Source organism: Urocampus carinirostris, chromosome 15 (assembly GCF_059441175.1).
Source record: "Urocampus carinirostris isolate Australia breed hairy pipefish chromosome 15, RoL_Ucar_1.0, whole genome shotgun sequence".
NCBI classification, from domain to species: domain Eukaryota; kingdom Metazoa; phylum Chordata; class Actinopteri; order Syngnathiformes; family Syngnathidae; genus Urocampus; species Urocampus carinirostris.
The window spans coordinates 16,173,894-16,197,506 of record NC_142363.1 but is presented as its reverse complement, the minus strand read 5'-3'; the positions used below and the strand labels follow the sequence as shown (position 1 = coordinate 16,197,506).

The window sequence follows — 23,613 nt, the reverse complement described above, 5'->3', positions numbered from 1 at the left end:
GTCACTTGTCCTAAATACACTTCAATGCCTACTCTCCCTCTTTGCTATTTAAACACTCTATCCCCTTGGCTCTGTGCTAGTTCTTGTCACGTCTTAAGTCCTCTTCTTACAGGCTTGCTGTTATCCCAGTGTACCAAACCTATGCCTGCCCTGCCGGATTATAAATACTGCCTGCCAAACCCTTGGGCAATTTGCTAATTTACCAGACCACCGACCCCTCTCCTGCATCTCGGATCAAAACTGTTGCCTTGCCCCCTGATTTCCCGTGTTTGTTTTCGGAATACTGAGATGAAAGGCTACATCTGCCGTTCACCGACACTGGTTTCCTGACTACTTGAGTCAGCTGAGAGTCAAAAATACACACAAATAAGGAGTAATTATACTATGAGAAATGTTCTCATATTCTATATAATCAGCTCCCAAAGAAAAATATTTTGGGGGGAAAAAACTGGCAGACAGAAGAGAAGGAAGGTAGGTATGACTGAAGTAAGAAAGACTGGAAGGAAATGATGAAAGGAAGGATGGGAGGGAGGAGGGAAAGGATGAAAGGAAGGAAGGAAGGAAGGAAGGAAGGAAGGAAGGAAGGAAGGAAGGAAGGAAGGAAGGAAGGAAGGAAGGAAGGAAGGAAGGAAGGAAGGAAGGAAGGAAGGAAGGAAGAAAGGATGGAAGGAAGGAAGGAAGGAAGGAAGGAAGGAAGGAAGGAAGGAGGATCAGACTGAAGGAAGGAAGGAAGAAAAATAAGACAGAAGAAAGAAAGAAGAAAGATAAGATTGAAGGAAGGAAGGAAAGAAGAAAGATACAATTGAAGGAAGGAAGCTAGGAAGGAAGGAAGGAAGGAAGGAAGGAAGGAAGGAAGGAAGGAAGGAAGGAAGGAAGGAAGGAAGGAAGGAAGGAAGGAAGGTAGGAAGGGAGCAAGCAAGAAAAGAAGGGAAGGGATAATGTATATAGGTCTAGAAAAGAAAAAGGCAGAAGGCATGGGGTTTCAAAATGATGGAAGGAAAACAAAACACTTTGCATAAAATGTATAAGGTTTTACCATTTACTTCTTAGTGAGGGAGATTAAATAGTTGTGATTTTCTGCATCAAATGGAGCGTCCGTAGTTGACAGCCCGAGCTAAAAGGGAACACCAGTTAACTCATTAAGCTATTATCTCTGACTATGCTTTTCACATCAACAGATACTCAATGCTAATTGGATCTGTGCTGCACGTGTGATCACTTATTATGTGTCACCATACTGGCGCTAGCTCCTTTAGGCTCAGTCTGGAAACGTATTTTATTTTTTTGCATTTCATGAGCTCATTCTTCAGTTTGAGGTGGAATTATGTCAAAGTGTAGAGAGAGCACAAAATGCTGTTGCAGGGGAACACTTCAAATGCTCGCCCATGTAAGGTAAATGTGATGATCAAGTAGTCTCACTTAAATTATTAAATCAAAAATCTGACTGTTTTCAAATAATAAACCCAGTAATTAGCATAAAAAGCCCTCTTTTCAAGTAATTTTGGAATTGAAGAGGAGGCCTGTCCATTCAGACTTCTACCTACTGTGTCGAGAGAGTTTGCAGCCCTCAGGTCAGGAAGGAAGCCTACTTCCAGAAGGTGAAGCAAAAAGCTCTGGTCTTCAATACCATACACCCGGTCCAGGAACAGCACCATGGGGGCCTTGTGATCCGGACAAAAGCAAGCTGACATATCAGGTTCCGTCACTGAGCCGTCTGAAAGAGACAATGATAAGGCTGCATGTTTATAATCAAATTTATCGGGAAAAGTAAAAAAAAAAAAAAAAAACTGGCACCGTATTTTCTAGACTATAAAACGCACCTGAAGAAATCAGCAATTACCAGAAATTTGAAAGTGCACCTCATACTGCAGTGTGACATGTAGACTAAAAATAGGGTTTATAATAGCGTAAATGAAAAATTACGACTAAATTTATCTGTGTAAGGTAACCACTTAAGAATGAATGAATTAATTTTAGTTTTGAACCCAGATTTCCAAATATTTATGTTCTATGAAATATGTTTCTTTTAATTTTCTGATGTTAATTTTAATGCAAACCTTGTTATTACTTTGGTTTTATTATAATGCTCCTTATAGTGAGGTTCACCCTATACCCTGCATGATATATCTCCCAGATAGGGACATTTTTGAGGGTACGGCTTGTAGGCAGGTGCGCCTTTTAAAACAAAAAAATATGTAATGTGTTTTATGTTTTTTAGGTTAATAGTGATGAAGTCAGAGCTAAAACTATGTCTAGTCTTGTGGTAACAATAAAAGACCTATCACAGAACAGTCCCTTGAACTGGCGGAAATATCTTTGAAAAACAAAAACAATTTAAATGTAAGAGTACAATGTAAATGCCAACTTTGTTTTAGCCTCCAGGGTTACAAACATTGAAAAATCATTTTAAAGACAAGAATCTCATCTCATCTCATCTCATTAACCGTACCGCTAATCCTCATTAGGGTCGCGGGGGGGGCTGGAGCCCTTCCCAGCCATCTCCGGGCAGTGGGCAGGGGACACCCTGAACTGGTTGCCAGCCAATCGCAGGGCACACAGAGACAGACAACTCATTCGCTCATTCACACCTAGGGACAATTTGGACCGGCCAATTCACCTGAAATGCATGTTTTTTTGGAACGTGGGAGGAAACCGGAGTGCCCGGAGGAAACCCACGCAGGCACGGGGAGAACATACAAACTCCGCACAGGAAGTCTGGAGCTGGATTTGAACCCACGACAGGTTCCCATGACATGAACTGTGCCGCACAAGCGCTAACCACTGTGCCGCCGTGCTGCCCAAGACAAGAATCTGATAGTTTTAAAGTAGTTTGAACTGTAATTTAACGCTTCTCCTCCCATGAAAACCAAAGTTGGAAGAGAGTAGGTTGAAGGTTTTTAGTGGCATAATGTACGATCCACCCTTAGCTAACTTCAGTCTTTGTGCATGCTAGCAAAAGCTAGCTCTACCTTAACGTTCCTGAAATCATTTTGATGATTTTGTTGAATTTTTTAGTTTGTACTACTCACATTGGCTGTAATTTAGCGTAGAAACCTTACCACTAGCATACCTGCCAACACTAAAGCGTTAGCAGTAGACTACCGCTTTTAGCCCCTTGTTTCATTCAATGCCATAACGTTTACATAGGTTTTCGGCCCCAAACAGGAGAAAAAAAAATAAGAGAAGCAACCAATAGACTCTTGATCACATGGGATGACCTGCAGGCACACACAGCTGAGATGCGACAATCTGTGCATAAGACCACTATTAAATTGTTCTCTGCATAAAACTGCCCTTTATGGAAGAGTGGAAAGAATACCATAAAAAGGCCCGAGTGTTTTCGAGAAGTCACACAGGAGACACATGTGGATACAAGGTCCTCTGGTCAGATGAAACCCAAATTGAACTTTTCAGGCCGAATGCAAAGCGTTACATTAGGCATAAGAGTAACACTGCACATAACCCTGAAAACACATCCCCACTGTTAGAGTTGATTGGAAGATGGATAGAGCCAAAAACAGGACGATTCTGACAGAAAATCTACTGGTTTCTGCAAGAAACCGGATAATGGGGCGCAGGTTCACCTTTTAACAGGACAACGGCCCTTAACATCAAGCAAAATCTAGAACTGAATGATTCCAAACTTAGAATATAAAGGTGTTAGAACGGACAAGCCAAAGTCCAGACCTCAATTCCTATAGAGCATTTGTGGAAAGATGTGGAAAAATGCTGAGCACAAACCATCACAGTCAACCTTGAACTTGAGTTGTTTAATAAGTAAGAATGGACAAATATTTCAGTTTCAAGATGGACAAAACCTGTAGAGGTATACCCAAAAGGACTTGAGGATGTGATTGCAGCAAAAGGAGGTTGTACCGAGTATTAATTTCAAAGGGGCCAGTATATTTGCAATACCTACTTTTCAATTTTGTATTTTACAGCACAATATAAAATGTTGAATACATTTGATGTTTTTTTTACCATTCTCCTTCACATGTCGTTGAAATATTTTGAGTTTTTCATCTGTAAGTTTGAAGCCTAAATATGGCAATATGTCACTTCTTATCTTTGTTGATTCGTCAAATGAGACTTTTCTCATCTTCAAAACTGGTCTGCTGACGAAGCATGCCAGCTTTATAGGAGGCCAGTCCCTCCGTGGTTATGCAGATCAATCAATAGAGCAAGACAGCTCCGTGTAGAGGTGATGTGGCTTACTCAGAGCTGAGGGAGTGCACATAGAAGCGCTCGGCTGATTAAAAAGGCATGAGCAGTAAAATGAAATCGATAACCTTCCGCCCTGCTCTAAATGTCTCAGCTTTCGTAACCAGCGTTATACGAGGCAACCCCTTGTAATATGCAAATGTTTAAATACCGTTTATATCATCTAAATTGTCACTGCAGGGTTGTGTTACTGTGCAAAAATAACCCCCGGGTAGAATTATTTTATTCATCTGGGTTCTCAAATAAAATAAGAATAGCCATCCTTAGAAATAGCAAAACTGTTTTGCTCATATTAAGATATGTTTTCGTACCAATATTTTGCCTATTTTAATTGTTTATCTTTTGATTTTATTTGAACCCAATAAATATCCATAAAATATTCTTATTTTAAGATATTTGAGATTTTTTTCATGGAAAAATAAAAGAAATGACTGAAAGGAAGACATGTCAAGACACGTTTATTTGTTTAGCCCTTAATCACAAAGAATCTCAAGGGGCTGCACAGATCAAAGATTATTGCAAACCATTGACTATTATTACACCATCCCCTGATCTAAAACCTACACGAGGGCAAGGAAAAACTCTAAAACCTCAACATGAGGAAAATGAATGATACTGTATCAGATTTTGTTTAAGACACAATGCAAAATATCTTAAAATGAGAAAAAAATACATTGAAAATAATTATGATTTTTAGCCAATACGGTAAGAATAGCGTAGTTTTGTTAATTTTAAGAAATACATACATACATACATATACATATATATATATATATATACATATATATATATATATATATATATATATATATATATATATATGTATATGTGCAACACGGCGACGCAGTGGTTAGCGCGTGTGCGGCACAGTTCTGAGGTCATGACATCGAACCTCCTGTGTGAAATTTGCATGTTCTCCCCGTGCTTGCATGGCTTTCCTCCGGGCACTCCGGTTTCCTCTCACATTCCAAAAACTTGCATGTCAGGTTAATTGGTTGGTCCAAATTGTCCCTAGGTGTGAATGAGCGAGCAAATTGTCTGTTCCCGTGTACCCTGCGACTGGCTGGCAACCAGTACGGGGTGTCCCCTGCCCACTGCCCGGGGATGGCTGGGATGGGCTCCAGCACCCCCCGCGACCCTACTGAGGATGAGCGGTGCCGCTAATGAGATGAGATGAGATGAGATTTGAATGTTTCAGTTCCAAATAAATATTTCAATATTTCATAATTCTAAAATTTTGTCTTTTCTCAGTGGATACTTAAATTAAGATAAAAAAAATTGTCTAGTTTTAGTTTGTCTGATTGTAAAAAATCTATTCAAGTATTTATTTTTCAATATTGGTGGAAAATATTTGTATAATTGTGAAACATTATGGTAGACTAGATATGTCAAGGACTATTTTTCTAATTTAAAAAAAAGAAAATGTTCTGCCAACACACTGATCATTTCTTCTTTTGTGGTCTGAATTGATTGCAATCATGTTGGATGCACAATATGCCATTGTCTTCCTCACAGCTGGGAATCGTATAATTAGCTCTCTTGGGAAAAAGTAGACGACAGAGAGTACTAATAGTGTGAGGACTCTACCTTTATTCACTATAGGTGTTTTGAGAGGGATGCTGATGATTCCCACTAAATCCTCAGTGGGAACCAGTGAGCGCAAAATGGCACGAATACGGAGAGCTTCACCTTTCCCTTTGTTGATAAGCTGCACAGAGCAAAAATAATGTAATTTCAACAGAAAAAAGGCAAAAATTATACAAAAATGTTGTTTGTCGCACATGCATCTCTGGGGCACAACGTCCCAACAGGTCGATGAGCGCCGAGTAGAAGGACATGATGGCATTGCCCATGTGAACCACTTCCTCTTCACCGTCGCCATCGGCAGATCTAAGAGTTGAGGATACAAAGGAAAAAAATGCTTAATTAGGAAAAAGAATGAATAAATAAACAATGAGTCCTCAATATTGGTACATTTAACCCCGTGTACACGCTTGCAATTTGCATTGGTGTCAGTAGGAAAACAGTGCGGCACCAATGGAATTGAGTGCCGCACATGATTGATCATTTTGGCACTTGGTCACCAAATCCCCGAAATCCACAGAAGTCGAGCTCCCCTTTTTCACGCATGTGTTCTACATACGAAACACCACTTTGACATCTGAACACATTTCAGATGCCCTTCCAGAGGAAAATTTAGTCGATATCTTCACATGATAAAGGAGCAAAACAAGAGGTCCATTGCCACTTTAGTCAATATCTAGCATACATTATATTTTAACTTTTTTACTCACCAATCAATAAAGTCCTCCTTTTATACATCCTAATTGAACAGCATGGGAAGTTATCTTTAACACGCTACTGTTCCATTTTTGTATCATTGAAGCAATTGTCAGGATCGCTGCGGTTTTCTTTTATCTTCAGGGAACGATGACCGGCAAATGCAATTCGGTAAGTTGACACTTATTACATCTTTATATAGACCACTTTTTACATCTGTGTTGCAATTAGGCAGTATTGTCATGATCCACCACACAACAGTTATTTTAGAGGGCGCGAATGGACAGACTGACTCACACCTGCCTCCAATCATCCACAACTGGTGCTCATTAAAGACCATGTATAAAATGACTGAGCTGACAGGTTCCTCTGTTGGATTGATGCTCTAATTGCTGATGCTGGTCCCGCCTGCCCATTCCTGATTGCTGACTCTTTGATGCCCATACTGTGCCCACAAAAGCTGTTTTATCTTTTACTTCCCATGTGGATTTCCTTTTGTTAATCCCTTCACCCCTAATAAAGCTGCCCTAATAACTGTTCGCCACAATATGGTTGCCCTGGCGCAGTCGTCTCGAAATATAAGGCTCAAAATTTCCACAGCGCAGCCCTCATTCAGTTTTTTTGTTTTCCGGGCGCAGTTGCATTATATGTGCTTGTTTTCTTAATCACTATCTAACAGTAGTAGTCGCCATCTTGAATGGTCATATTTTGTGAAAACATATGACCTAGGAAACTTGGAGTATAGCTGAAAACGGCTTTAGGTGTGTGGGCAATGGCGCCATTGTCATTCTACAGCCAAAGGTATCAATGACAAAATCCAAACACTAAATGCGTTAAGTGTAAGCTTAAAGCTTTGTTTGATCTGCAGGGCCTTACACATCACAGCTGACTCCTTGCACGGAACCAGGGAGATCCAAAGCCGGCGTCTCTGAGATCTTTATGGCTTCTTTCATGGCCGCCAGCAGCCCATTGCCACCTTCCCCCCTGAGGGCTGGTCCGAAGCATTCTGGACGACGAATGAGTAGTTTGACCACGACGCTCGAGTTCTCTTCCACGCTCTCACCTACGACACAAACAAGTTATGTTACCAAAACGATTTTGGAACAATAGATGTCAAGGGCTGTCATACCATTGACAAAAACAGCAAAGCGCAAAAAGGAGAGGTAACGTTCCCCCTCAATGGGGTTCCAGCCGATGTCTGGATAACCTTTGGCCAGAAGCATTGGACAACTCTGAAGGCCGCAACCCGCCAAGTAGGTCACCACCTACAAATAGAAAGAAATCAAAACCATAGTTCCAGCATACGGGATTTCAGACAAACTATTTTATTTGATTGGATTTCAGACAATGAAGTACTCTTATTACAAGCAACCTTTTCCATTTGTTTTTTAGAATCGAAATAAGATGTTGTGAACTATATACAAAAAATGTGATCCTTGTGTGGTGTTGTGGAATCCATTGCTTCAGTGACATTCCAAAAGAGTTCTACCTTGTCCAAATCGGGTTCTTCCAACGCGAGAGCCAAACCGTTGTTGTCCATAACTGAAGAAGCTGCCACATCCAGAGGTGTGGAGCCCCTCATAGCCGGTGAAGCTGTAACAACAAAATGCATTGTATCGTTAAGATGTAATTTTATTTTCAATTTATTTGCTGGTGGATGTTTCAAATTGTGCTTTACTAAATACAGAAGGTCAAAAAATATTTAAATGTCACCAACCAAGGCCCACGCTGCTATTCTCCAGCAGGTAACTCAGGTGGTCAAACATCGCTTTTTGGTTCTGGCGACTGATGCGGCAAAAGTAACATAGAAATCGGCAACAGCTGGCCACCATCTTTGGGAAGGCTATTTCCTATTGGATGACAAATACAACAAGACACTGTAATCAAGTAATGACATCTATTTGGACCCGTTCGTAGGGATCAAACCTGTGATTTGTCCCCTCCTAGCACATTGACCATAACCTCCATGACAGTCTCATGCATGCCAAGGATTCTCATAAGGTTGGGGTGCTGATAAAACACCTTGTTGTTCATGATATCCCTGGAATGGAAAAAGAATACAACTAAAAGGTGATACAAACAACAAAAAATGCAAGTCTCACCCACCCCAGTCCATCGATCATTAGCTTCTCCTCTTCCTTTCCCATCCGTACAGAAAGCAGAGATCGAATCTGTCCCAGAGAGGCTAAAAGCTTGATGGTATCCTGGACCGAGGCGGCGCTGATGGTGTAAGTCTTCCTCATGGCCCTGAGCAGCTCGCCGATGCTGTCGTACTGCCTCCTCAGCAGGCTGAACATCTTACGCACTAGTTCCGGATCTTGTATGTGACACTCCTGGGCCCAGCTAACCATGGTCTGAGAGATCAGTTCCTTCAAGTTTGCTAAAAGAGGAGTTACAGAGGAAAATTTATGTAAAACTGAGGGTATACACAGTTAACAAGGACATTTACTGTATATTTGGAAAAACAAGGAATGAGGGAGAATAGATACCAAGCATCTGTATCCGTGGAAATACCAGCTCATATCAGTATTGGATGCCTTCTAGAGACCATTTCACAATCAGGAACCATATTTTTTTTCTTTTCAAGCATGTTGTAACAAACATCACATCACAAAATCACTCAAAAAGAAAAGAAAGGGATAACGGGTTGAAGCCAAAGGCTTATAGGAGACCCATCACCAAATTACTTTGAGTGCTTCTTCTATAAATGATTTCAAATTATAATCATGTCTTATTTCATAACAACAGTCATTTGTTAGTCTATTTAGAATTGACCACTCTATTTGAATAGCAATACATGTTTTACAGTTTCTGGAGTTTTTTAGTCCTTCTCATTCTTACCTTCTGGCAACAATACAATGTGTAACAAAAAAAAGTAATTGCTATCAATTCTTATATCAGGGGGTGAAAAGGGTAACATTTTGAGAAGTGTCGTTTCTCATTAGACTCCGAAAGTGAAGTGGTAAATCGCGAATTAACTACATGTGACATGTAAACTACCTGTTTACAGCCATACCACCCTGAGAACGCCCAATATCGGGAAGCTAAACAGGGTTAGGTCGGGTTAGTATTCGGTTAGGAGACTGCCTGGGAATACCAGTTGCTTAAAATAGGTCATTTGGCGCACACTCTGCTGTAACAGGACCGACTGTACCCCCTGTGAAAATGAAATTCCCTAAAGGAATCAAATACATTGATTATTGAGGAATAATATTATCTTGGGATTTAAATCTCTTTATTTTTGCAGAAGGAAGACAATTTTGCATACAAATGGTATTTGGATGATGCACTGGTATTGATGAGGACATAAGATTTGGTTATCAGTATCTGTCGGTAAAATGTGGTATCAAACCTCCCCAGTAAAAACTCTTCATACTTAGATTTCTCTAACCTACGCTACTCAAAGAGAATCAATTTTGAGTATGTCTGAAAGAGTGAATCTTCTCCATTTCGTGCCAAAGTAAACACAAACCCTATTCACGGCAAGCAGAGAAGGATAAATTGCATACAGTGCGATATTCTGCCTCAGGGGTTGGGTGGATTTTCTAGAACACAATAAGGTTAGGTTTTTAATCCTAAAACTGGAGTCTGAGATAGATGTTATGTGCCACTTCCTTATGTACGGTATGAAGAGTATAGGCATCATCAAATGTACTTTTTAAAATTAAAACGGTATTGATTTTCAGGTGACTGCAATATTAATGTAAAAAGGTGCTGCTAAGGGAATGTGTCACTTGAGGGTATCACCAAAGAACTAGCAGTTTGATGCACGTTGCTAATGTTGCTAAGCTAACACCAACGATGAGTTATTGGAGGCTACCTGTCCTTTGTGTTCTTTTGATCCTTGGCTGAACCAAACCATATGCCTTGTCTTTTACATTTTTAGTTGTTTTGCCTATTTGAGATTTATAAGGGGTCGATCTCTGGGGGGAACCTTTTATGAATGTAGTGATCGCGACAGAGATTTGCCCTAAATAAAATTGTTTTGGCTAATTTGTGTTTTTTTTTTTTTTATTTATTTAATTTATTTATTTATTCATGCATTCATTTAGATTAACCGTTTGAAAAAATGCTACAAGGATGAGTTATGGGTTTAATTTTAATAGTTCAATTTGAATTATTTAGGGCTGCTACTAATTAGCAAAAAAACAAGTTGCCATCTTGATCATTTGTTAGGATCGAGCTAGTCACCATCCTTCAGAGGGCACCAACGGGCATATGGCCTGAAGGATTCCTAAGCATGCCTCTCATGTATGCACATGACCCTCTTTAGGAACCATATAATGACTGTGCCAACAGTACAAGCTGTTGGATCGTTGCTTTCCATGTTAAAGTTCTTGCTTTGGTTTCTTGACCCTTGATACTTTTCCTTAATCGACCCCGGACTTTGTCTTTTGGTTATCTTTTTATCCCCTCCTCCCATGTGCGGAGCGCTTTTTGCTAGTCCCTTTGCTCCCGAATAAATTGTCATTCAGGTCGTGTGTCTGCATCTGGGTTTACCTCCATTAGACCCAACATAACTTTACAATTTAATACGTTGGTAACTCACTATGAGAAGGTGTTTCTTTCACACCACTTATAAATGTTACCATTGTGTTAAAACTGATTTAAAATCAGTTATAAAACAGAGTCACTGTGTGTTGGGTGAGATAATCTTACAGACTGGCTGATTTTATGGAGATTTGATTTTGAACTACATAATTGCTACAGAATGTAATACCCATAAAAAGTTGGAAGAAAACACTCACCCAACCAAAAGGACAATGGAAAAGCTCAGAAATGAACATTTAAACCAAAATGTGAACTTTATTGCAAGAGAATTACTGGGAAACAGCCAGCAGCAATTCAATTCTGTTTCATTTATTTTGCTGCCCTTAGAGCACTTTCTGAAACCACCAGATGCTGCTGAAGTCGACGTTTCTCAACTGCAGCTGCCACTATAAAGTGCTACTTTGATCAATCAGCCCTCATGTAAGAACCCGTACAACAAATATCCACTCTTGTGGTTCCAACACCAACTTGCACCTTTAAATAGTTCAGTTCTTGTTTTACAGAGATAAGTCTACAAAAAAAATGTGACACATGCGGCACGCGGCTTGGTGGTAAATGCGCAGCCCCACGGTGCGGAGGTTCAGGGTTCAAGTCCAGCTACCACAGCCTCCCTATGTGGAGTTTGCATGTTGTCCCCGTGCCTGCCTGGGTTTCCTCCAAAAACATGCATGTCAAGTTAATTGGCCGGTCCAAATTGTCCCTAGGTGTGAATGAGCGAGTGAGCTGTCTGTCTCTGTGTGCCCTGCGACTGGCTGGCAACCAGTTCAGGGTGTTCCCTGCCCACTGCCCGAAGACGACTGGGATGGGCTCCAGTACCCTACGACCCTACCGAGCAAAAGCGGTGCAGATGATGGATGGATTGTTTCCACCCACAGAAAATATATTTTTATAGTTGTTTTCTTGGATATTAACTACTACAGTGGTGCACAGTATAGTTTTTATTTTTTATAGCAACATATCTGCAGACACCATATGCAGCAGGCGTCTTAAAGACAATTTAGTTGAGGGCTTTTGGAGTTAGGGTTTAGGTAATGTGGAGCCACATCGGGTTTTGCACCAGAAAAAAAAAATCCCATTATTTTCAAATACATTTTGTCAGTTTGGTTTTGCTTTTACTTTTTTGGGCATTTTATTAGTTGATTTGTGCCCAGCAGTTTGTTACTTTGGTCCTGATTGTGTCAACTACCATAGTTGTTTTGAACATCCCTGCCTCAGTTCCTGCTTCCCCCACATGCGTCCATCACTTCCACAACCCCAACCTACCTGCCTAACTACCCACCGTACGCATTTATTGTATCTACTCTGTCTGTCCGTCCGTCCGTCCGTCCGTCCGTCCGTCCGTCTGTCTGTCTGTCTGTCTCTCCATTGTATGTTTTTAATAGGAACAGCCAGTCAAGAACACTGACTTTTTAACACCGCCTTTAAAGCACACTGCACACGGAAGACAAGTTTTGCAAGCTAATGAACTGAGGTTGTTGGCTACATTAGCGAATGATGTTCCCAATTTCGAGCCCTGCCTTGCTAATTAGCATGGATGTAGTGTCCATATGAAACTACCGTGGGCTGCACTAACATTAAACTTTCATCTTATGACAGGGGCCTCAAACTATCTTCACAAGGGGCCGCCAATTTCCCACGGGCCGTGAGTTTGAGCTTGTTAAATTAACTAAAAATGAACCCGCAGGCCCGTTTGTTGTGCATTTGGATTGTTTTGATTCTCCAAAATCCAATTGTACCACCGTTGCGCTCTGTATGCACGTTTGCCGTTGCATGTCTATCGCTTTAATCAAGTGAAGGATTGGATTTTATCACAAGTGCTTTGTTTTTATTCCCGCTACAAACGCTTGAATGATGCTCTTCACTCCGGAGCTCCCATTAGCATAATGGAATTAAAAAGAAATGGCAAGAGGAAATCGTTGTCACCTTCGCCATTTAGGTCGTTACAGCTTTTCACACTTAGACCAAACATTTTTTTTCTAAACATTATTAATTTATAATTGCATTTTTAATGAGTGTACTTTGCTTTTAAGTGTGCTCGTACGCCAAAGAGTTTTGCTACAAGTTTTTTGACCTACTGCTATTTTTGTTCTAACACAAGGGTGTGCAACATGCGGCCCGCAGGCTGAATCAGCACCACCAGGAATTGTAATCCGGCCTGCGAGACAATGCTGAGAAGCACAAGCGAAAAGAGCTACAGTTTTAAATGTATCCACAAAGTCAGGGACACTCGTGAAGAAAATGTAGCAGTATTTACTTCTTTTTTTCTTTTTATCTCTCTTAACTCTGTATTTTTTCTTCCTTTCTTTCTTTCTTTTTCCTCAATTTCTCTCCCTGTCACTTACTTTTTTCTTTCTATCTCTCTCATTATTTTTCTCTCTCTTTCTCTATCTCTTTGTTTCTCTTTTTTTTTCCTCTTTTTCTCGAACGTTCTTACTTTCACTTTCTCTCAATGTCCCTATTTCGCTTTCTCTTCATTTATTTAATTTGCTCTATTCATCTCGCTTTCTCATTCTTTTATTTGTCTCTTAGTTTTCCTTTATTCCTTTATCTCTCATCTAATAGTCCGGCCCTGTAGCCGCAGAGACAAAATTAGTTTGACATCCCTGTTGTAACAGTTCTTAATTGTTTTTATGACGTATGCACAATGAATGAATCTTTAGAACAGGGGTTTACAACATTGTAGCCAAGGTCACATTGTAGTGCCCTAAGACCCCCTGAGTTTGAGTTGAATGTCCGCAAAAACAGCTTTGTTACCTCCAGGACAATCCAGAGAATCCAACCGAGTAAAATATACACTCCAAAACACAGGATAATGTCGACGGATTAAAAAAAAATCTGCCTAAAAGTATTTTTGCTTTGTTAGGCGTTCTTTCTGGTAACCCGTTTGTTTCGCTCCAAAACTTCCCTGGGAAAATAAAGACACTCGTAAAAATGTTCCCAATATGGTCGTTAGCCTCTGACAGTTTGATTGACACCACCATTTTCAAGGTCCACAGCCCAAATTAGCCTATACGGTCCTGTTTGATAAAACTGAGGTTGCCTCCTGTAGCTCAGAATATCATCTACCAGTACTAACCGATTCAAACAATGATAGACACGTTGTTAAGCCAATGAGATTCCCAACATAAATACGTACACGTTCATGATGTGTATTCAAATCTGAGCCAAAGTAAATGTGTGCAATGCCAATGGTGATTAATTTGGAAAGAGAAGTCAAAAATGTACAACTCTTTCACAAAGTCTCCAAAAGTGGCCAAAGTAAAATACACATTTTTAGAGTTTTTATTGCTATAAACCTTTCAATCAAAATGTCCACTTTTGGAAACGGCTAGACCTACCCTCAGATAAATGTATAAAATACAATGTTTAGTTTTTCATATTGGGATCAAATTTGACATGGTACCATGTAAGGCCTTAAGCTATTGTCCCACCTGTTTTCCAGCTAAGATAGCCATGCTACACTCATCTGAATGTATTTAATTGCAAAAAAATTAAACATAGATTACACGATGTTAGTAGCACTTGCAGTGATTTTTTTAGTTTGGGACAAAACTTCAGAGTCTTACCTTTTAAAAGTGACCAAAACTGTCAGTATTCTTCTAACTGTTCAAGAACAGGATTTAATTTACTTTGGGTACATCTTGGATTGGGATCTTGGGCAAATTTTACAGAAACTTTAAGGGGTTAAAGGTGTGAAATTATCAGTTATGACAGACTTAGCTTACGTTTAAATATATGTACAAATGATATAATAATAATAATATAATATCAAAACATTGATATTTATCAAGGTTATTAATCTGATCTTGCTTAAAAGTATTAATGATTCAAAAAAAACTTTTTTTTTAAATAGGAAAGAGTTTCTGCTATTTGCTTTTTGAGAAAATTGGTTTTGTTTCAATAATGTTTCTCATTTTAGAAGAAAATAAGTAAACAATGAAAATAAAATAAAAATGAATATTATTTTTAAAGCAAAAAACATTTCCTGGCCAGTTTTCAAGGTTTCCTTTTTCTTCATGTTGAGGTTTTGATTTTTTCATCAGGGGATGGTGTAATTGTCGTTTGAGACATTTTATATTTGAGGGCTATACATATAAATTTGACTCGGCAATGGGTTACGAATTTTCTTTAATATTAAAAATATAACAACACATTAAAAACAAAATATTATTATAATTATCAACAATATTACCATTAAATGAACATTGTGCATTAATGTGGAACTCTGTTAAAAAAAGGTAATTAAAAATCAACAATGATTTGAATGATTAACACTTTTTTTTTAAAATACTCAAAAGTTAAGATTATTTTTTTTTTTTTTTTTTTTCACATAACATGAGTTTCACTTAGAGAGAGCTGACATGATTGTCCGCCATCTTGCTGCTAGGGGTACCCCCAAAAATTAAAAACATTGTGAAAGGCTGGGTAAAACATGAGAAAAAAACAACATCGTGTGGTTTGGTCACTTTTGACTTTTGGAATGATCATCCAATCATTACAAAACAATTCTTTCTTTCAAACAACTATTTCTTGGGCTTTTTAACATTCCTTTTTGGTTGCATCGAGCGAGTCAAATATTACACAGTGTCCTTTTAATATACCGATTATTTTGTACATTTAAATTTTCTTTAACATTTACAAAACAATTCATGAGTTCAAAACACATCCCTGAAACTTCGATTGTCATGATGACTCATTACATTCACCTGTGCCCGCTTGTTTGGCGCCAGCTGCTGCTGGCTACCTGATTGGTTCCCCGTCCTACTTAAGCTCAGTCCTTTTACTCGCCTGTTGTCAGTCCATCAGCGAACCTCTGTTTTCACAAGGCAAGCATTTTTTTGACTCTAATTCCCGTCATGTCCCGTTTTGTCACCCGTTTTCCACCCGTCCGTTCCTGATTTCCCCGTTTGTTTCCTGATACGACCCGTTTTTTGACCAACCCGTTTTGATCTCCCGTCCCGGCTAACGACCCGTTTTTTGACCCCGACCACGTTCATATCTCCCATCCCGGCTAACGACCTGTTTTTACCCTCTACTACGCTACGATCTCCCGCTCTGGAAGATCCACATCAGCATTCGGAACACGTTCCGATCCCGTGACCGGCTTGCTTCCCGCGTCCAGCGAGCACCGGATCGCTGGTGCTGCCTTTCCTCTATATTTCAATAAACTTAGTAACGTTACGCATCTGCGTCCTACCAACTAGCAGGACACACGCTTCACCGGCACGAACGAGACGGGGACTCCGGTAAAAACAGGGGTTAGGGACTATGCACTACAATAACAGCCAAATCATTGACACACACTGCTCACTCGATATAGAGTTTCTAGCAGTATCGTGTAGACCCTTCTATCTACCGAGAGAGCTAACTGTCGTCATTGTGCTTGCTGTTTACGTTCCACCGCATGCTAACATTCCACCGGATGCTAACGTTGGCATAGCGCTAAATCTCCTGCCCGCTGCTATCAATAAATAGCAGCTTGCACACCCCGACGGAGCTTTTATCGTCGCCGGCGACTTTAATCGGGCACGTTTAAGGAATGTACCAAATCCATTCATTACGTGGATTGAGCAATTAGGGAAAAATCACTGGACCATGTGTACAGTAAGATCAAACATCTAGTCGGATCCGCCCATCTCTGTCTGTCCCTCACCCCTTCATACACCCCCCCCCCCCCCGAGGAAAAAAAAAGTACACATCAAGGACAGTACAAACATCTTATTTGTGCCTTTATCTCTTTGTTTTCCTTATATCCTCACTGTAAAATGTGGACCTGGAGTGCCACGTCCAATTTCGTTGTCACAATATATCCCATGTTGTAACAATGACAATAAAGGTACATTCTATTCTATTCTATTCTATTCTATTCTATTCTATTCTATTCTATTTTATTCTGGTCATGACATCAATCTATTGGAGTGAGATTTTCTGACTGGTATACATATTTTCCCACCCGATCTTGAACCGGGACGTTTCGCGTGTTAGGCGAATGTGCTAAGCACTGCACATGGTTCCTAGTGGTTAAGGGATCCAACCAACCAACTGGTTTACTGTACATAAACTGTTATCATTACAGGGTCCTGCATTTTTGTCTAAAGAATAATTGCGACAGTAGTGAGTTCTCCACATAATCAGAAAATAATATTCTGCATTCAATTTCAAACCAAACAAAATTTCAAACAAATGCTCACATGGTGCAGCTTGTTCCTTCTCCAATGGTTGCTCTGTTTTATTAGTCTGCCCTTTGATTTTGTTGACGAGATTCAAAAGGCGTCTTTTAATGGATGTATCTCGCTCGTCCTCGTCTTCCTCCATTGGGATTCCTATAAAACACGAAGGGGCAACACACGCACATGATGGGAGAAGCTTATTGTTGTTATAGCCCAGGTTGTGCGTGTCAGATGCGAGTTGTGTGTTACAATAGCAACCGTTTCTCATGCTTGAGGCTAATTCCGAGTTAATTGCTTCTCTTCGCAGAGAGCGCCATGACAGTTTAGTGTTGTGTGGCCGGACTAAAGCTGCCATTAAATCGGCTGCATGCACAGAGCCCGGTGCTTCAATTATTCATCGAGATGTTTGCACATTGGAGACACATTGAACAAGATCGCCTTTGCTGGGAGACGGAAAGTGTAGAGGAAAGAGAAAGCTGGTGGTCCACAATGGTGAACAATTTGCATTAGATTGATGTTTGCTTTGTCTCTATTTGTAGAAATGACATTTTAATCATTCTGAGTTGTGTATCCATTAAATAGAATCTTGTTTTTTTTTTTAATTTAGTCTCTGTGAATTACAGCCTTTTACTAATATGTTTAAAAAATGGGCAGATAAATTTACATAACCACCGATTCTACAATGCATGTAGGATTAAGCTTACATATCTTATGGACAACAATCCTCTATTTTGTATCCTAGGTTTAAAAATATGTAGCTTACATAATGATGCAGCAAATTTCTGAATTATTTTGTCAAATTTTAAGATTTTTTTTCTAAACGGCTGCCAGGATTTTTATGTGCTAAGGAAAAAGACAGAAGGAATGTATGCGTCGAGAAAGACGGTATTTCGACTATTTATTATTAAAAATTATTTAAGAAATGCATATGATGGAGCTTTTAGTACCCAATTAGTGGCATGTTGTTACCATTTTGCTGCGACATTACAGGCACTGTTTGGAAAGTAAAGTTAGGACATGTTATTTAAATCTTTAAAACTTTGTGTAATGCCTGACTTTGACACTGTAACTCGAAAGGTATAAAATGCAGTTTTTAGTACTGAACTAGTGGCGTGTTGCTGCCATGTTACTGCTGCATTACATGCACTGTTTGGAACGAAAAGTAAGGACATGTTAATAAAACCTTTAAAACTTTGCGTACTGTCTGACTTTGATACTGTATTTCGAAATGCACAAAATGCAGTCTTTCGTACCCAACTAGGCGCATGTTACTGCCATATTACTGGTACATTAAAGGCATTGTTTGGAAAGTAAGGAATTTTACTTTCAAATGCTTTCCACGCACCATCTTCCTTTGTTAGCATCTTAAAATGACACAGACGTTATTATCCGATCAGTGGCATACCGTCTCTCTTTCTTAGTATCTCGAAATGCATATGACACAGCCGTCAGTACCCTATTAGTGGCATGTTGCTGCCATGTTACTGTTACCATACACGCACTGTTTGTAAATTAAAGAAAGAACATGCTCATAAAATATTTAAAACTTTCTGCATATTGTCTTCCCATGTTAGTGTCTAGCTTACAATCGTGTGCGCCCTGTAGTGAGGAACTTAAAGTTATTTTAATAGAGTAATGGAAAACAGCAATATGGAAACTATAATTTGAAATCCACCTCACCACAGTGCAGCTGTAGCTGGTTGTGAAAATCAAAAAGCTCTCCTTGAATATCTGTTGGACACGGACAGTCATCGCCAGTGCTAAAGGTCAGCAGCATGTTGATCTAAAATATGACGTCATAGTGATAACAACAGTTTTCTTTCAATTAGTTACATGCACCAACATTTCTCAAAAGTGAAGTGTTTAATTTACCATTTGTATCCAAAGAGATAGCATTACGAATTGTTAAAGCGCAGTACCCGGTATCTATCTGCAACCCCGAACTACGCATGCATTTGCTTGGGTAAGCTGAATGTGTCTGTGTGTGTGTGTGTGTGTGTGTATGTATTTTCGCAAAGCGGAATTTAAGTTGTATTTGGCTTGAAATGTGAATGGGTTTAAACAAACAAAAAATACTTTATTTGGAGGAACAACTTTGCTTTAAGCCCATGATTAAAGAATTTAGTGTTGCATAAAGACCATACAAGTCATGTATGTGAACAAGTTCCCAAGTTATGTAAAATGTTGCTCATAAATAATTTACTGGGAGTACCAGAGAAACTACAGGCCATGGATAGTGATACGCACTTGAATGTGAGAATGTTTTATGATTTGGTGGATAAGAAAGGGTGGAATCAAATCTATTATGCAAATTGCAAAAAGTGAGGATGTTGAATTTTTGTTTTAACCTGTATGAAGACTCTTGAGTAGTCATTGACACTGATATTGATTATTGATACTACCAGTTCTTTTGATGAATACACATTTCGGCACACATTAGGTCTGCTGCAGCATCACAAGCTGGTATTGTCCTCCATAATGGGCAGAGAGCAGCCAATCATTTTCTGGGTTGTGTTTTTGTCTACGTTTCTTTTCTATTCGGTGTCTTACTCCCAGCAAACCACACCGTACAATGCATTATATTTTATTGACCTATAGTTACAAAAACAACATAGTACAGTCTCTAAATACTACCATATGAACACGATTTTTATCATATTTTTCTATTTTAGGTTTTTATTGAGTTTTTGTCTCGGAGTGTTTAATTGTTATAAATCGTTATAAAATTATTCACGACGTTACTATTAACAAAAACAATTCAAATTCTAATCTGAAAAAAAAATACAATGATGGATAAAATAATCTTTTATCTTAAGAAAATGACAGTTATCTATCCCTTGAATGTCTAACTTGAAAATACATACTGACAAACAGCAATGGTACAGATACAGATCTGATCCTACTATTAGCACCCTTGTAAGTATTACCACAAAGGAGACATTTTTGGCTTTTTGAACTTTTTGGAGCTTCTGACTATTTAAAAATCCAATTTCTTGCAAAACAGTTAGTAAACGTGATGTTTTGCTCCAATTACCCATCTTCAGGAATCCCAGGACAATTTTGCGCGCCAACTAACGCAGCCCTCTGACCGATTAACCATCCTAAGACAATAGAAATCCATAACAGTATGAAAGATTAGAATGTAAAAGGTTTCTGCATCAAGTGTATAGACACTGCAAAGCAATCAGTTATTATTATCATGCACTGAAGCAATAGTGTCTTGCGGCCACACCTGTTCTTGGGGAGGTGAGCGAAACTCCTTGGTCTTCTTTGCAGTTACAGCGGCGGACATATTGAGGGCAAGCATCAGCTCGTTGTATCGAAATTTTTGGTTGAACTGCAGCTTGGAGACAAAGTTGTCGGAAAAAGACGCGATAGCTTCGATGCGATGTTTCAGCTCGCAGTCGCAGAAGTAGTGGAGAAGCTCACACATCTGCGGGGTGGACAAAGCAATACAAAATTTGTATCAAAGCTCTTAGAGTTTCATCTTGCAGCTAGTAAAAGATTGAACATGTTTCTGTTTATGTCATCACCTGACGTTTCACAGGTTCAGGGAGCCTTGTCTCCAGAAGTCCTTTCATTGGCTGCTTGACTTCTCTAGCTGCTTCTTCCTCTCCTGCTTCAACAGCTTTCTCTTCGCTTCCTGTTAGTCCTTCTTTGTCTGTCGTAACAACAGATACTGCATTGTGCGTCTCTCTAAATACGTTCGGGTCAACAAGGAGTAAAATCTTGTGAACGTCTTCACTGCAGAGAATGCCCATGGTAAGTAAGGTGCTGATGAGCTTCAGGATGGGAACAAACTGGTACTCTACGCCTCCTCCGACAGGATCGCGTATATAATGGCCGCCACCTTGGACCGCCTCAGTCAACATTAAAATGGATTTTGCTTTCAAAGCATCCAGCGGAATCTGAGGACTGTACAGGTAATGTTCTCTTTTAGTGTTGATGAAGCAGGGTGGGGCAAAATTGAGGCGGGGTTTGAGCGAAGTGCTGAGTCCCACCCCTGGTGGCGAGTGTTTTCTGGAGGCGTTTGAGAAAAGACGGATGGAGCGCGTCTCCGCCGTGACTGGGATGATAAACTCGTCTTTCATCATGAGGCGGGCGCCTTTGGCTGTCTCCAGATGGATACTGATGAGGAGGTTGTAAAAGCCCTCCCGTAACAGGCCGGACAGGTACTGGTTGTCGATAGTGTATAAGAGCTGGGATTGGTCCAGGTGACTGCACAGAGCGTGAGCTACTCGAGTATTTCCCAAAGCACAGAGGGCGCAGTAGAGCTTCAAGGTGTGGTAGTGGAACTCCCTCATGTCTTCCTGCTCAGACAGTTCCATAATGTCCACACACCTTCGAACATATAAGACATGGATATTGCAAATCACAAATAGTTCAATGGAAAATCGAATCTTGTCATATTAACTGTTTGATGACAATTATGATGTTAAACTGACACGGAAATTCAATTCAACAAAAATCATTGCCAATTGGGAGATTTTTTCAGGTTTTTTTATTCATTTTCTGATCTGCTCATTTCAACCCGTGTTGTGAGGTACATTTATTATACTAGAAAATAATAATTCAAATATACTTAATAGTATAATAATCTATCCAACCTAATTCTTTGATAAAGTAAAATAAAACACACCTGTTCTCCTCGGGTATGTGAACCGCCATCATCTGCAGTGGCTCCACACATTGTACAGACCACCCGTGTCTCTCACTGACCCTTGCCGTTTCCACTTTAAGGAAGCAATTTGGCATGCGGCTCCACAGAACGGCATTAATGGTCTGGACGTCCAAGCGAGGCGGACACTGAGGCACCGGGTTCTTATGTTCGCTCTTAAAAATGGCAGACGACAGTGGCATCGCGTTCTGTACAAAGGTGCACAGCATTGAAGAGGTTAGAGAGTTTTTTGCATGGAGAGAGTCAAGTGATTTTGAGCTTTATGAACAAGCGACCTTTTGAAAGTAGCATGCACTAGGTGGAAAATGACTTCTTCTGTGAGTCTACCCTTTTCCCGACAAGAAAATGGCAAAAGTATTGGTTCAGTCACTGCAGGCTCTTGCATTTTTTTCAGGACATTAGAATTTGTGTGGGAACCTTTCTGAGAGCAAGCAGAGAATTTACTATATATGAGTTATAGCAGGGGTTTACAGGAAATGGCCAAAGAGGCTGTCAAGAGGTACAGTCTGGCCCATAATGACTGAAAACAATCTTCACAATGCCCAAAAATCATACAGTGGCCCTTCTTTATACAAGTTGCCACGTTTATTCATGTATTACGTGCACTCATGTACCTATTCCATGACACTTATGTTCACCCTCTAAATACAAATTACAATGGTGTGGGATAAGTCACAACAATGACGTCCTGTCAGGTGAGGCAGGTCAAACTGTGCCTTACCTGTCATCACATAAATATAAAATTTTAGCTATAATAAAGGGTTATATTTTTTCAGTTTTTCATTTAACTTCACAAATGTTTGATTTTCTTTATCATATTTGCTGAATTTTCACATTATATTATGAAAATGATGTACACAATTAGCATGAAATGTATTACAGTGTCTAGAATCTCCAGATGCAGAGTGAGGAATGCAATTCTATTTCCTCATTGCAGAAGGGGATAGTGAGACAATGGATTTTGATTTGGCACACAACTAAGCCTCAAACAATTGAATCAGTGATACTATTCTTAAACTAACAGCAGGTCATGCCATCCAGTAACATACTTCTCCTTGCATGGACTTTGTTTTCATCATGATGCTTTTATTCAAAATGAGCAGCGCATAAACTTCTTTTATAGTTTAATGTAGGACGATAAAACATGTCTTTCTATATATTGGTTTCTTGTTCTGCCAATTAAATGATTCACAAGATGTAAGTGCATTTATTTGACAGCTTTTAAATGCAATAATTATCCTTAGCAACTTGACTTGAGTCATTGGTGGTTGATACTGTTGTGCTTGTATAGTAATCCACAATATTAACAAAAACATGTCTAAGACACTGCAGTTGCAAAAAAGAAATTTGAGAAAAGGGTCGTAAACTATACCTTTAATTTGGCGAATTCAAATTGAAAGAGGTTTGGGCTGGTGGGTTGCACAAAAACAGCAGGGAAAAGTTTGGTGTTTGGTTCCACCTGCAGAACAGACCACAGCACAAAAAGCCCAAACTGTAAAAAAACACATGACTGGCGCAAAGAGGCTTAGTGCGGCATCATCAAACGTCACCAGTAAAGTGTGTGTGCGTGTGTATGGGAGTGTGTGCGCTTTATGCATCAAGAAGGGGCTAGTGAGGATGACTCAGAGCTGGGTGACGCCAGCAGACATAAGAAGATTAAACCCTTCAAAAAGGTTCTTAAAGCCCAACACAGAAGTTGTCAAATGTCTGAAA

General features: G+C 39.6%; 1 protein-coding gene across 1 annotated transcript in view; it reads right to left on the bottom strand.

Annotated features, from left to right (window-relative positions):
* The window catches only part of LOC148351699 (ryanodine receptor 3), a 168,800-nt gene that overhangs the window by 56,433 nt on the left and 88,754 nt on the right, over positions 1-23,613 (bottom strand). Inside the window, exons 33-47 of the mRNA XM_088353681.1 lie at positions 23,273-23,359; positions 21,862-22,088; positions 20,756-21,563; positions 20,455-20,655; positions 18,903-19,005; positions 17,244-17,375; positions 8,608-8,881; positions 8,428-8,542; positions 8,219-8,351; positions 7,991-8,094; positions 7,631-7,766; positions 7,378-7,564; positions 6,003-6,111; positions 5,809-5,929; positions 1,545-1,714 (exon numbers count right to left, since the gene is read on the bottom strand). Coding sequence (XP_088209807.1) covers positions 1,545-1,714; positions 5,809-5,929; positions 6,003-6,111; positions 7,378-7,564; positions 7,631-7,766; positions 7,991-8,094; positions 8,219-8,351; positions 8,428-8,542; positions 8,608-8,881; positions 17,244-17,375; positions 18,903-19,005; positions 20,455-20,655; positions 20,756-21,563; positions 21,862-22,088; positions 23,273-23,359 — 2,907 coding nt within the window. The remainder of the gene's footprint in view (positions 1-1,544; positions 1,715-5,808; positions 5,930-6,002; positions 6,112-7,377; positions 7,565-7,630; positions 7,767-7,990; positions 8,095-8,218; positions 8,352-8,427; positions 8,543-8,607; positions 8,882-17,243; positions 17,376-18,902; positions 19,006-20,454; positions 20,656-20,755; positions 21,564-21,861; positions 22,089-23,272; positions 23,360-23,613) is intronic.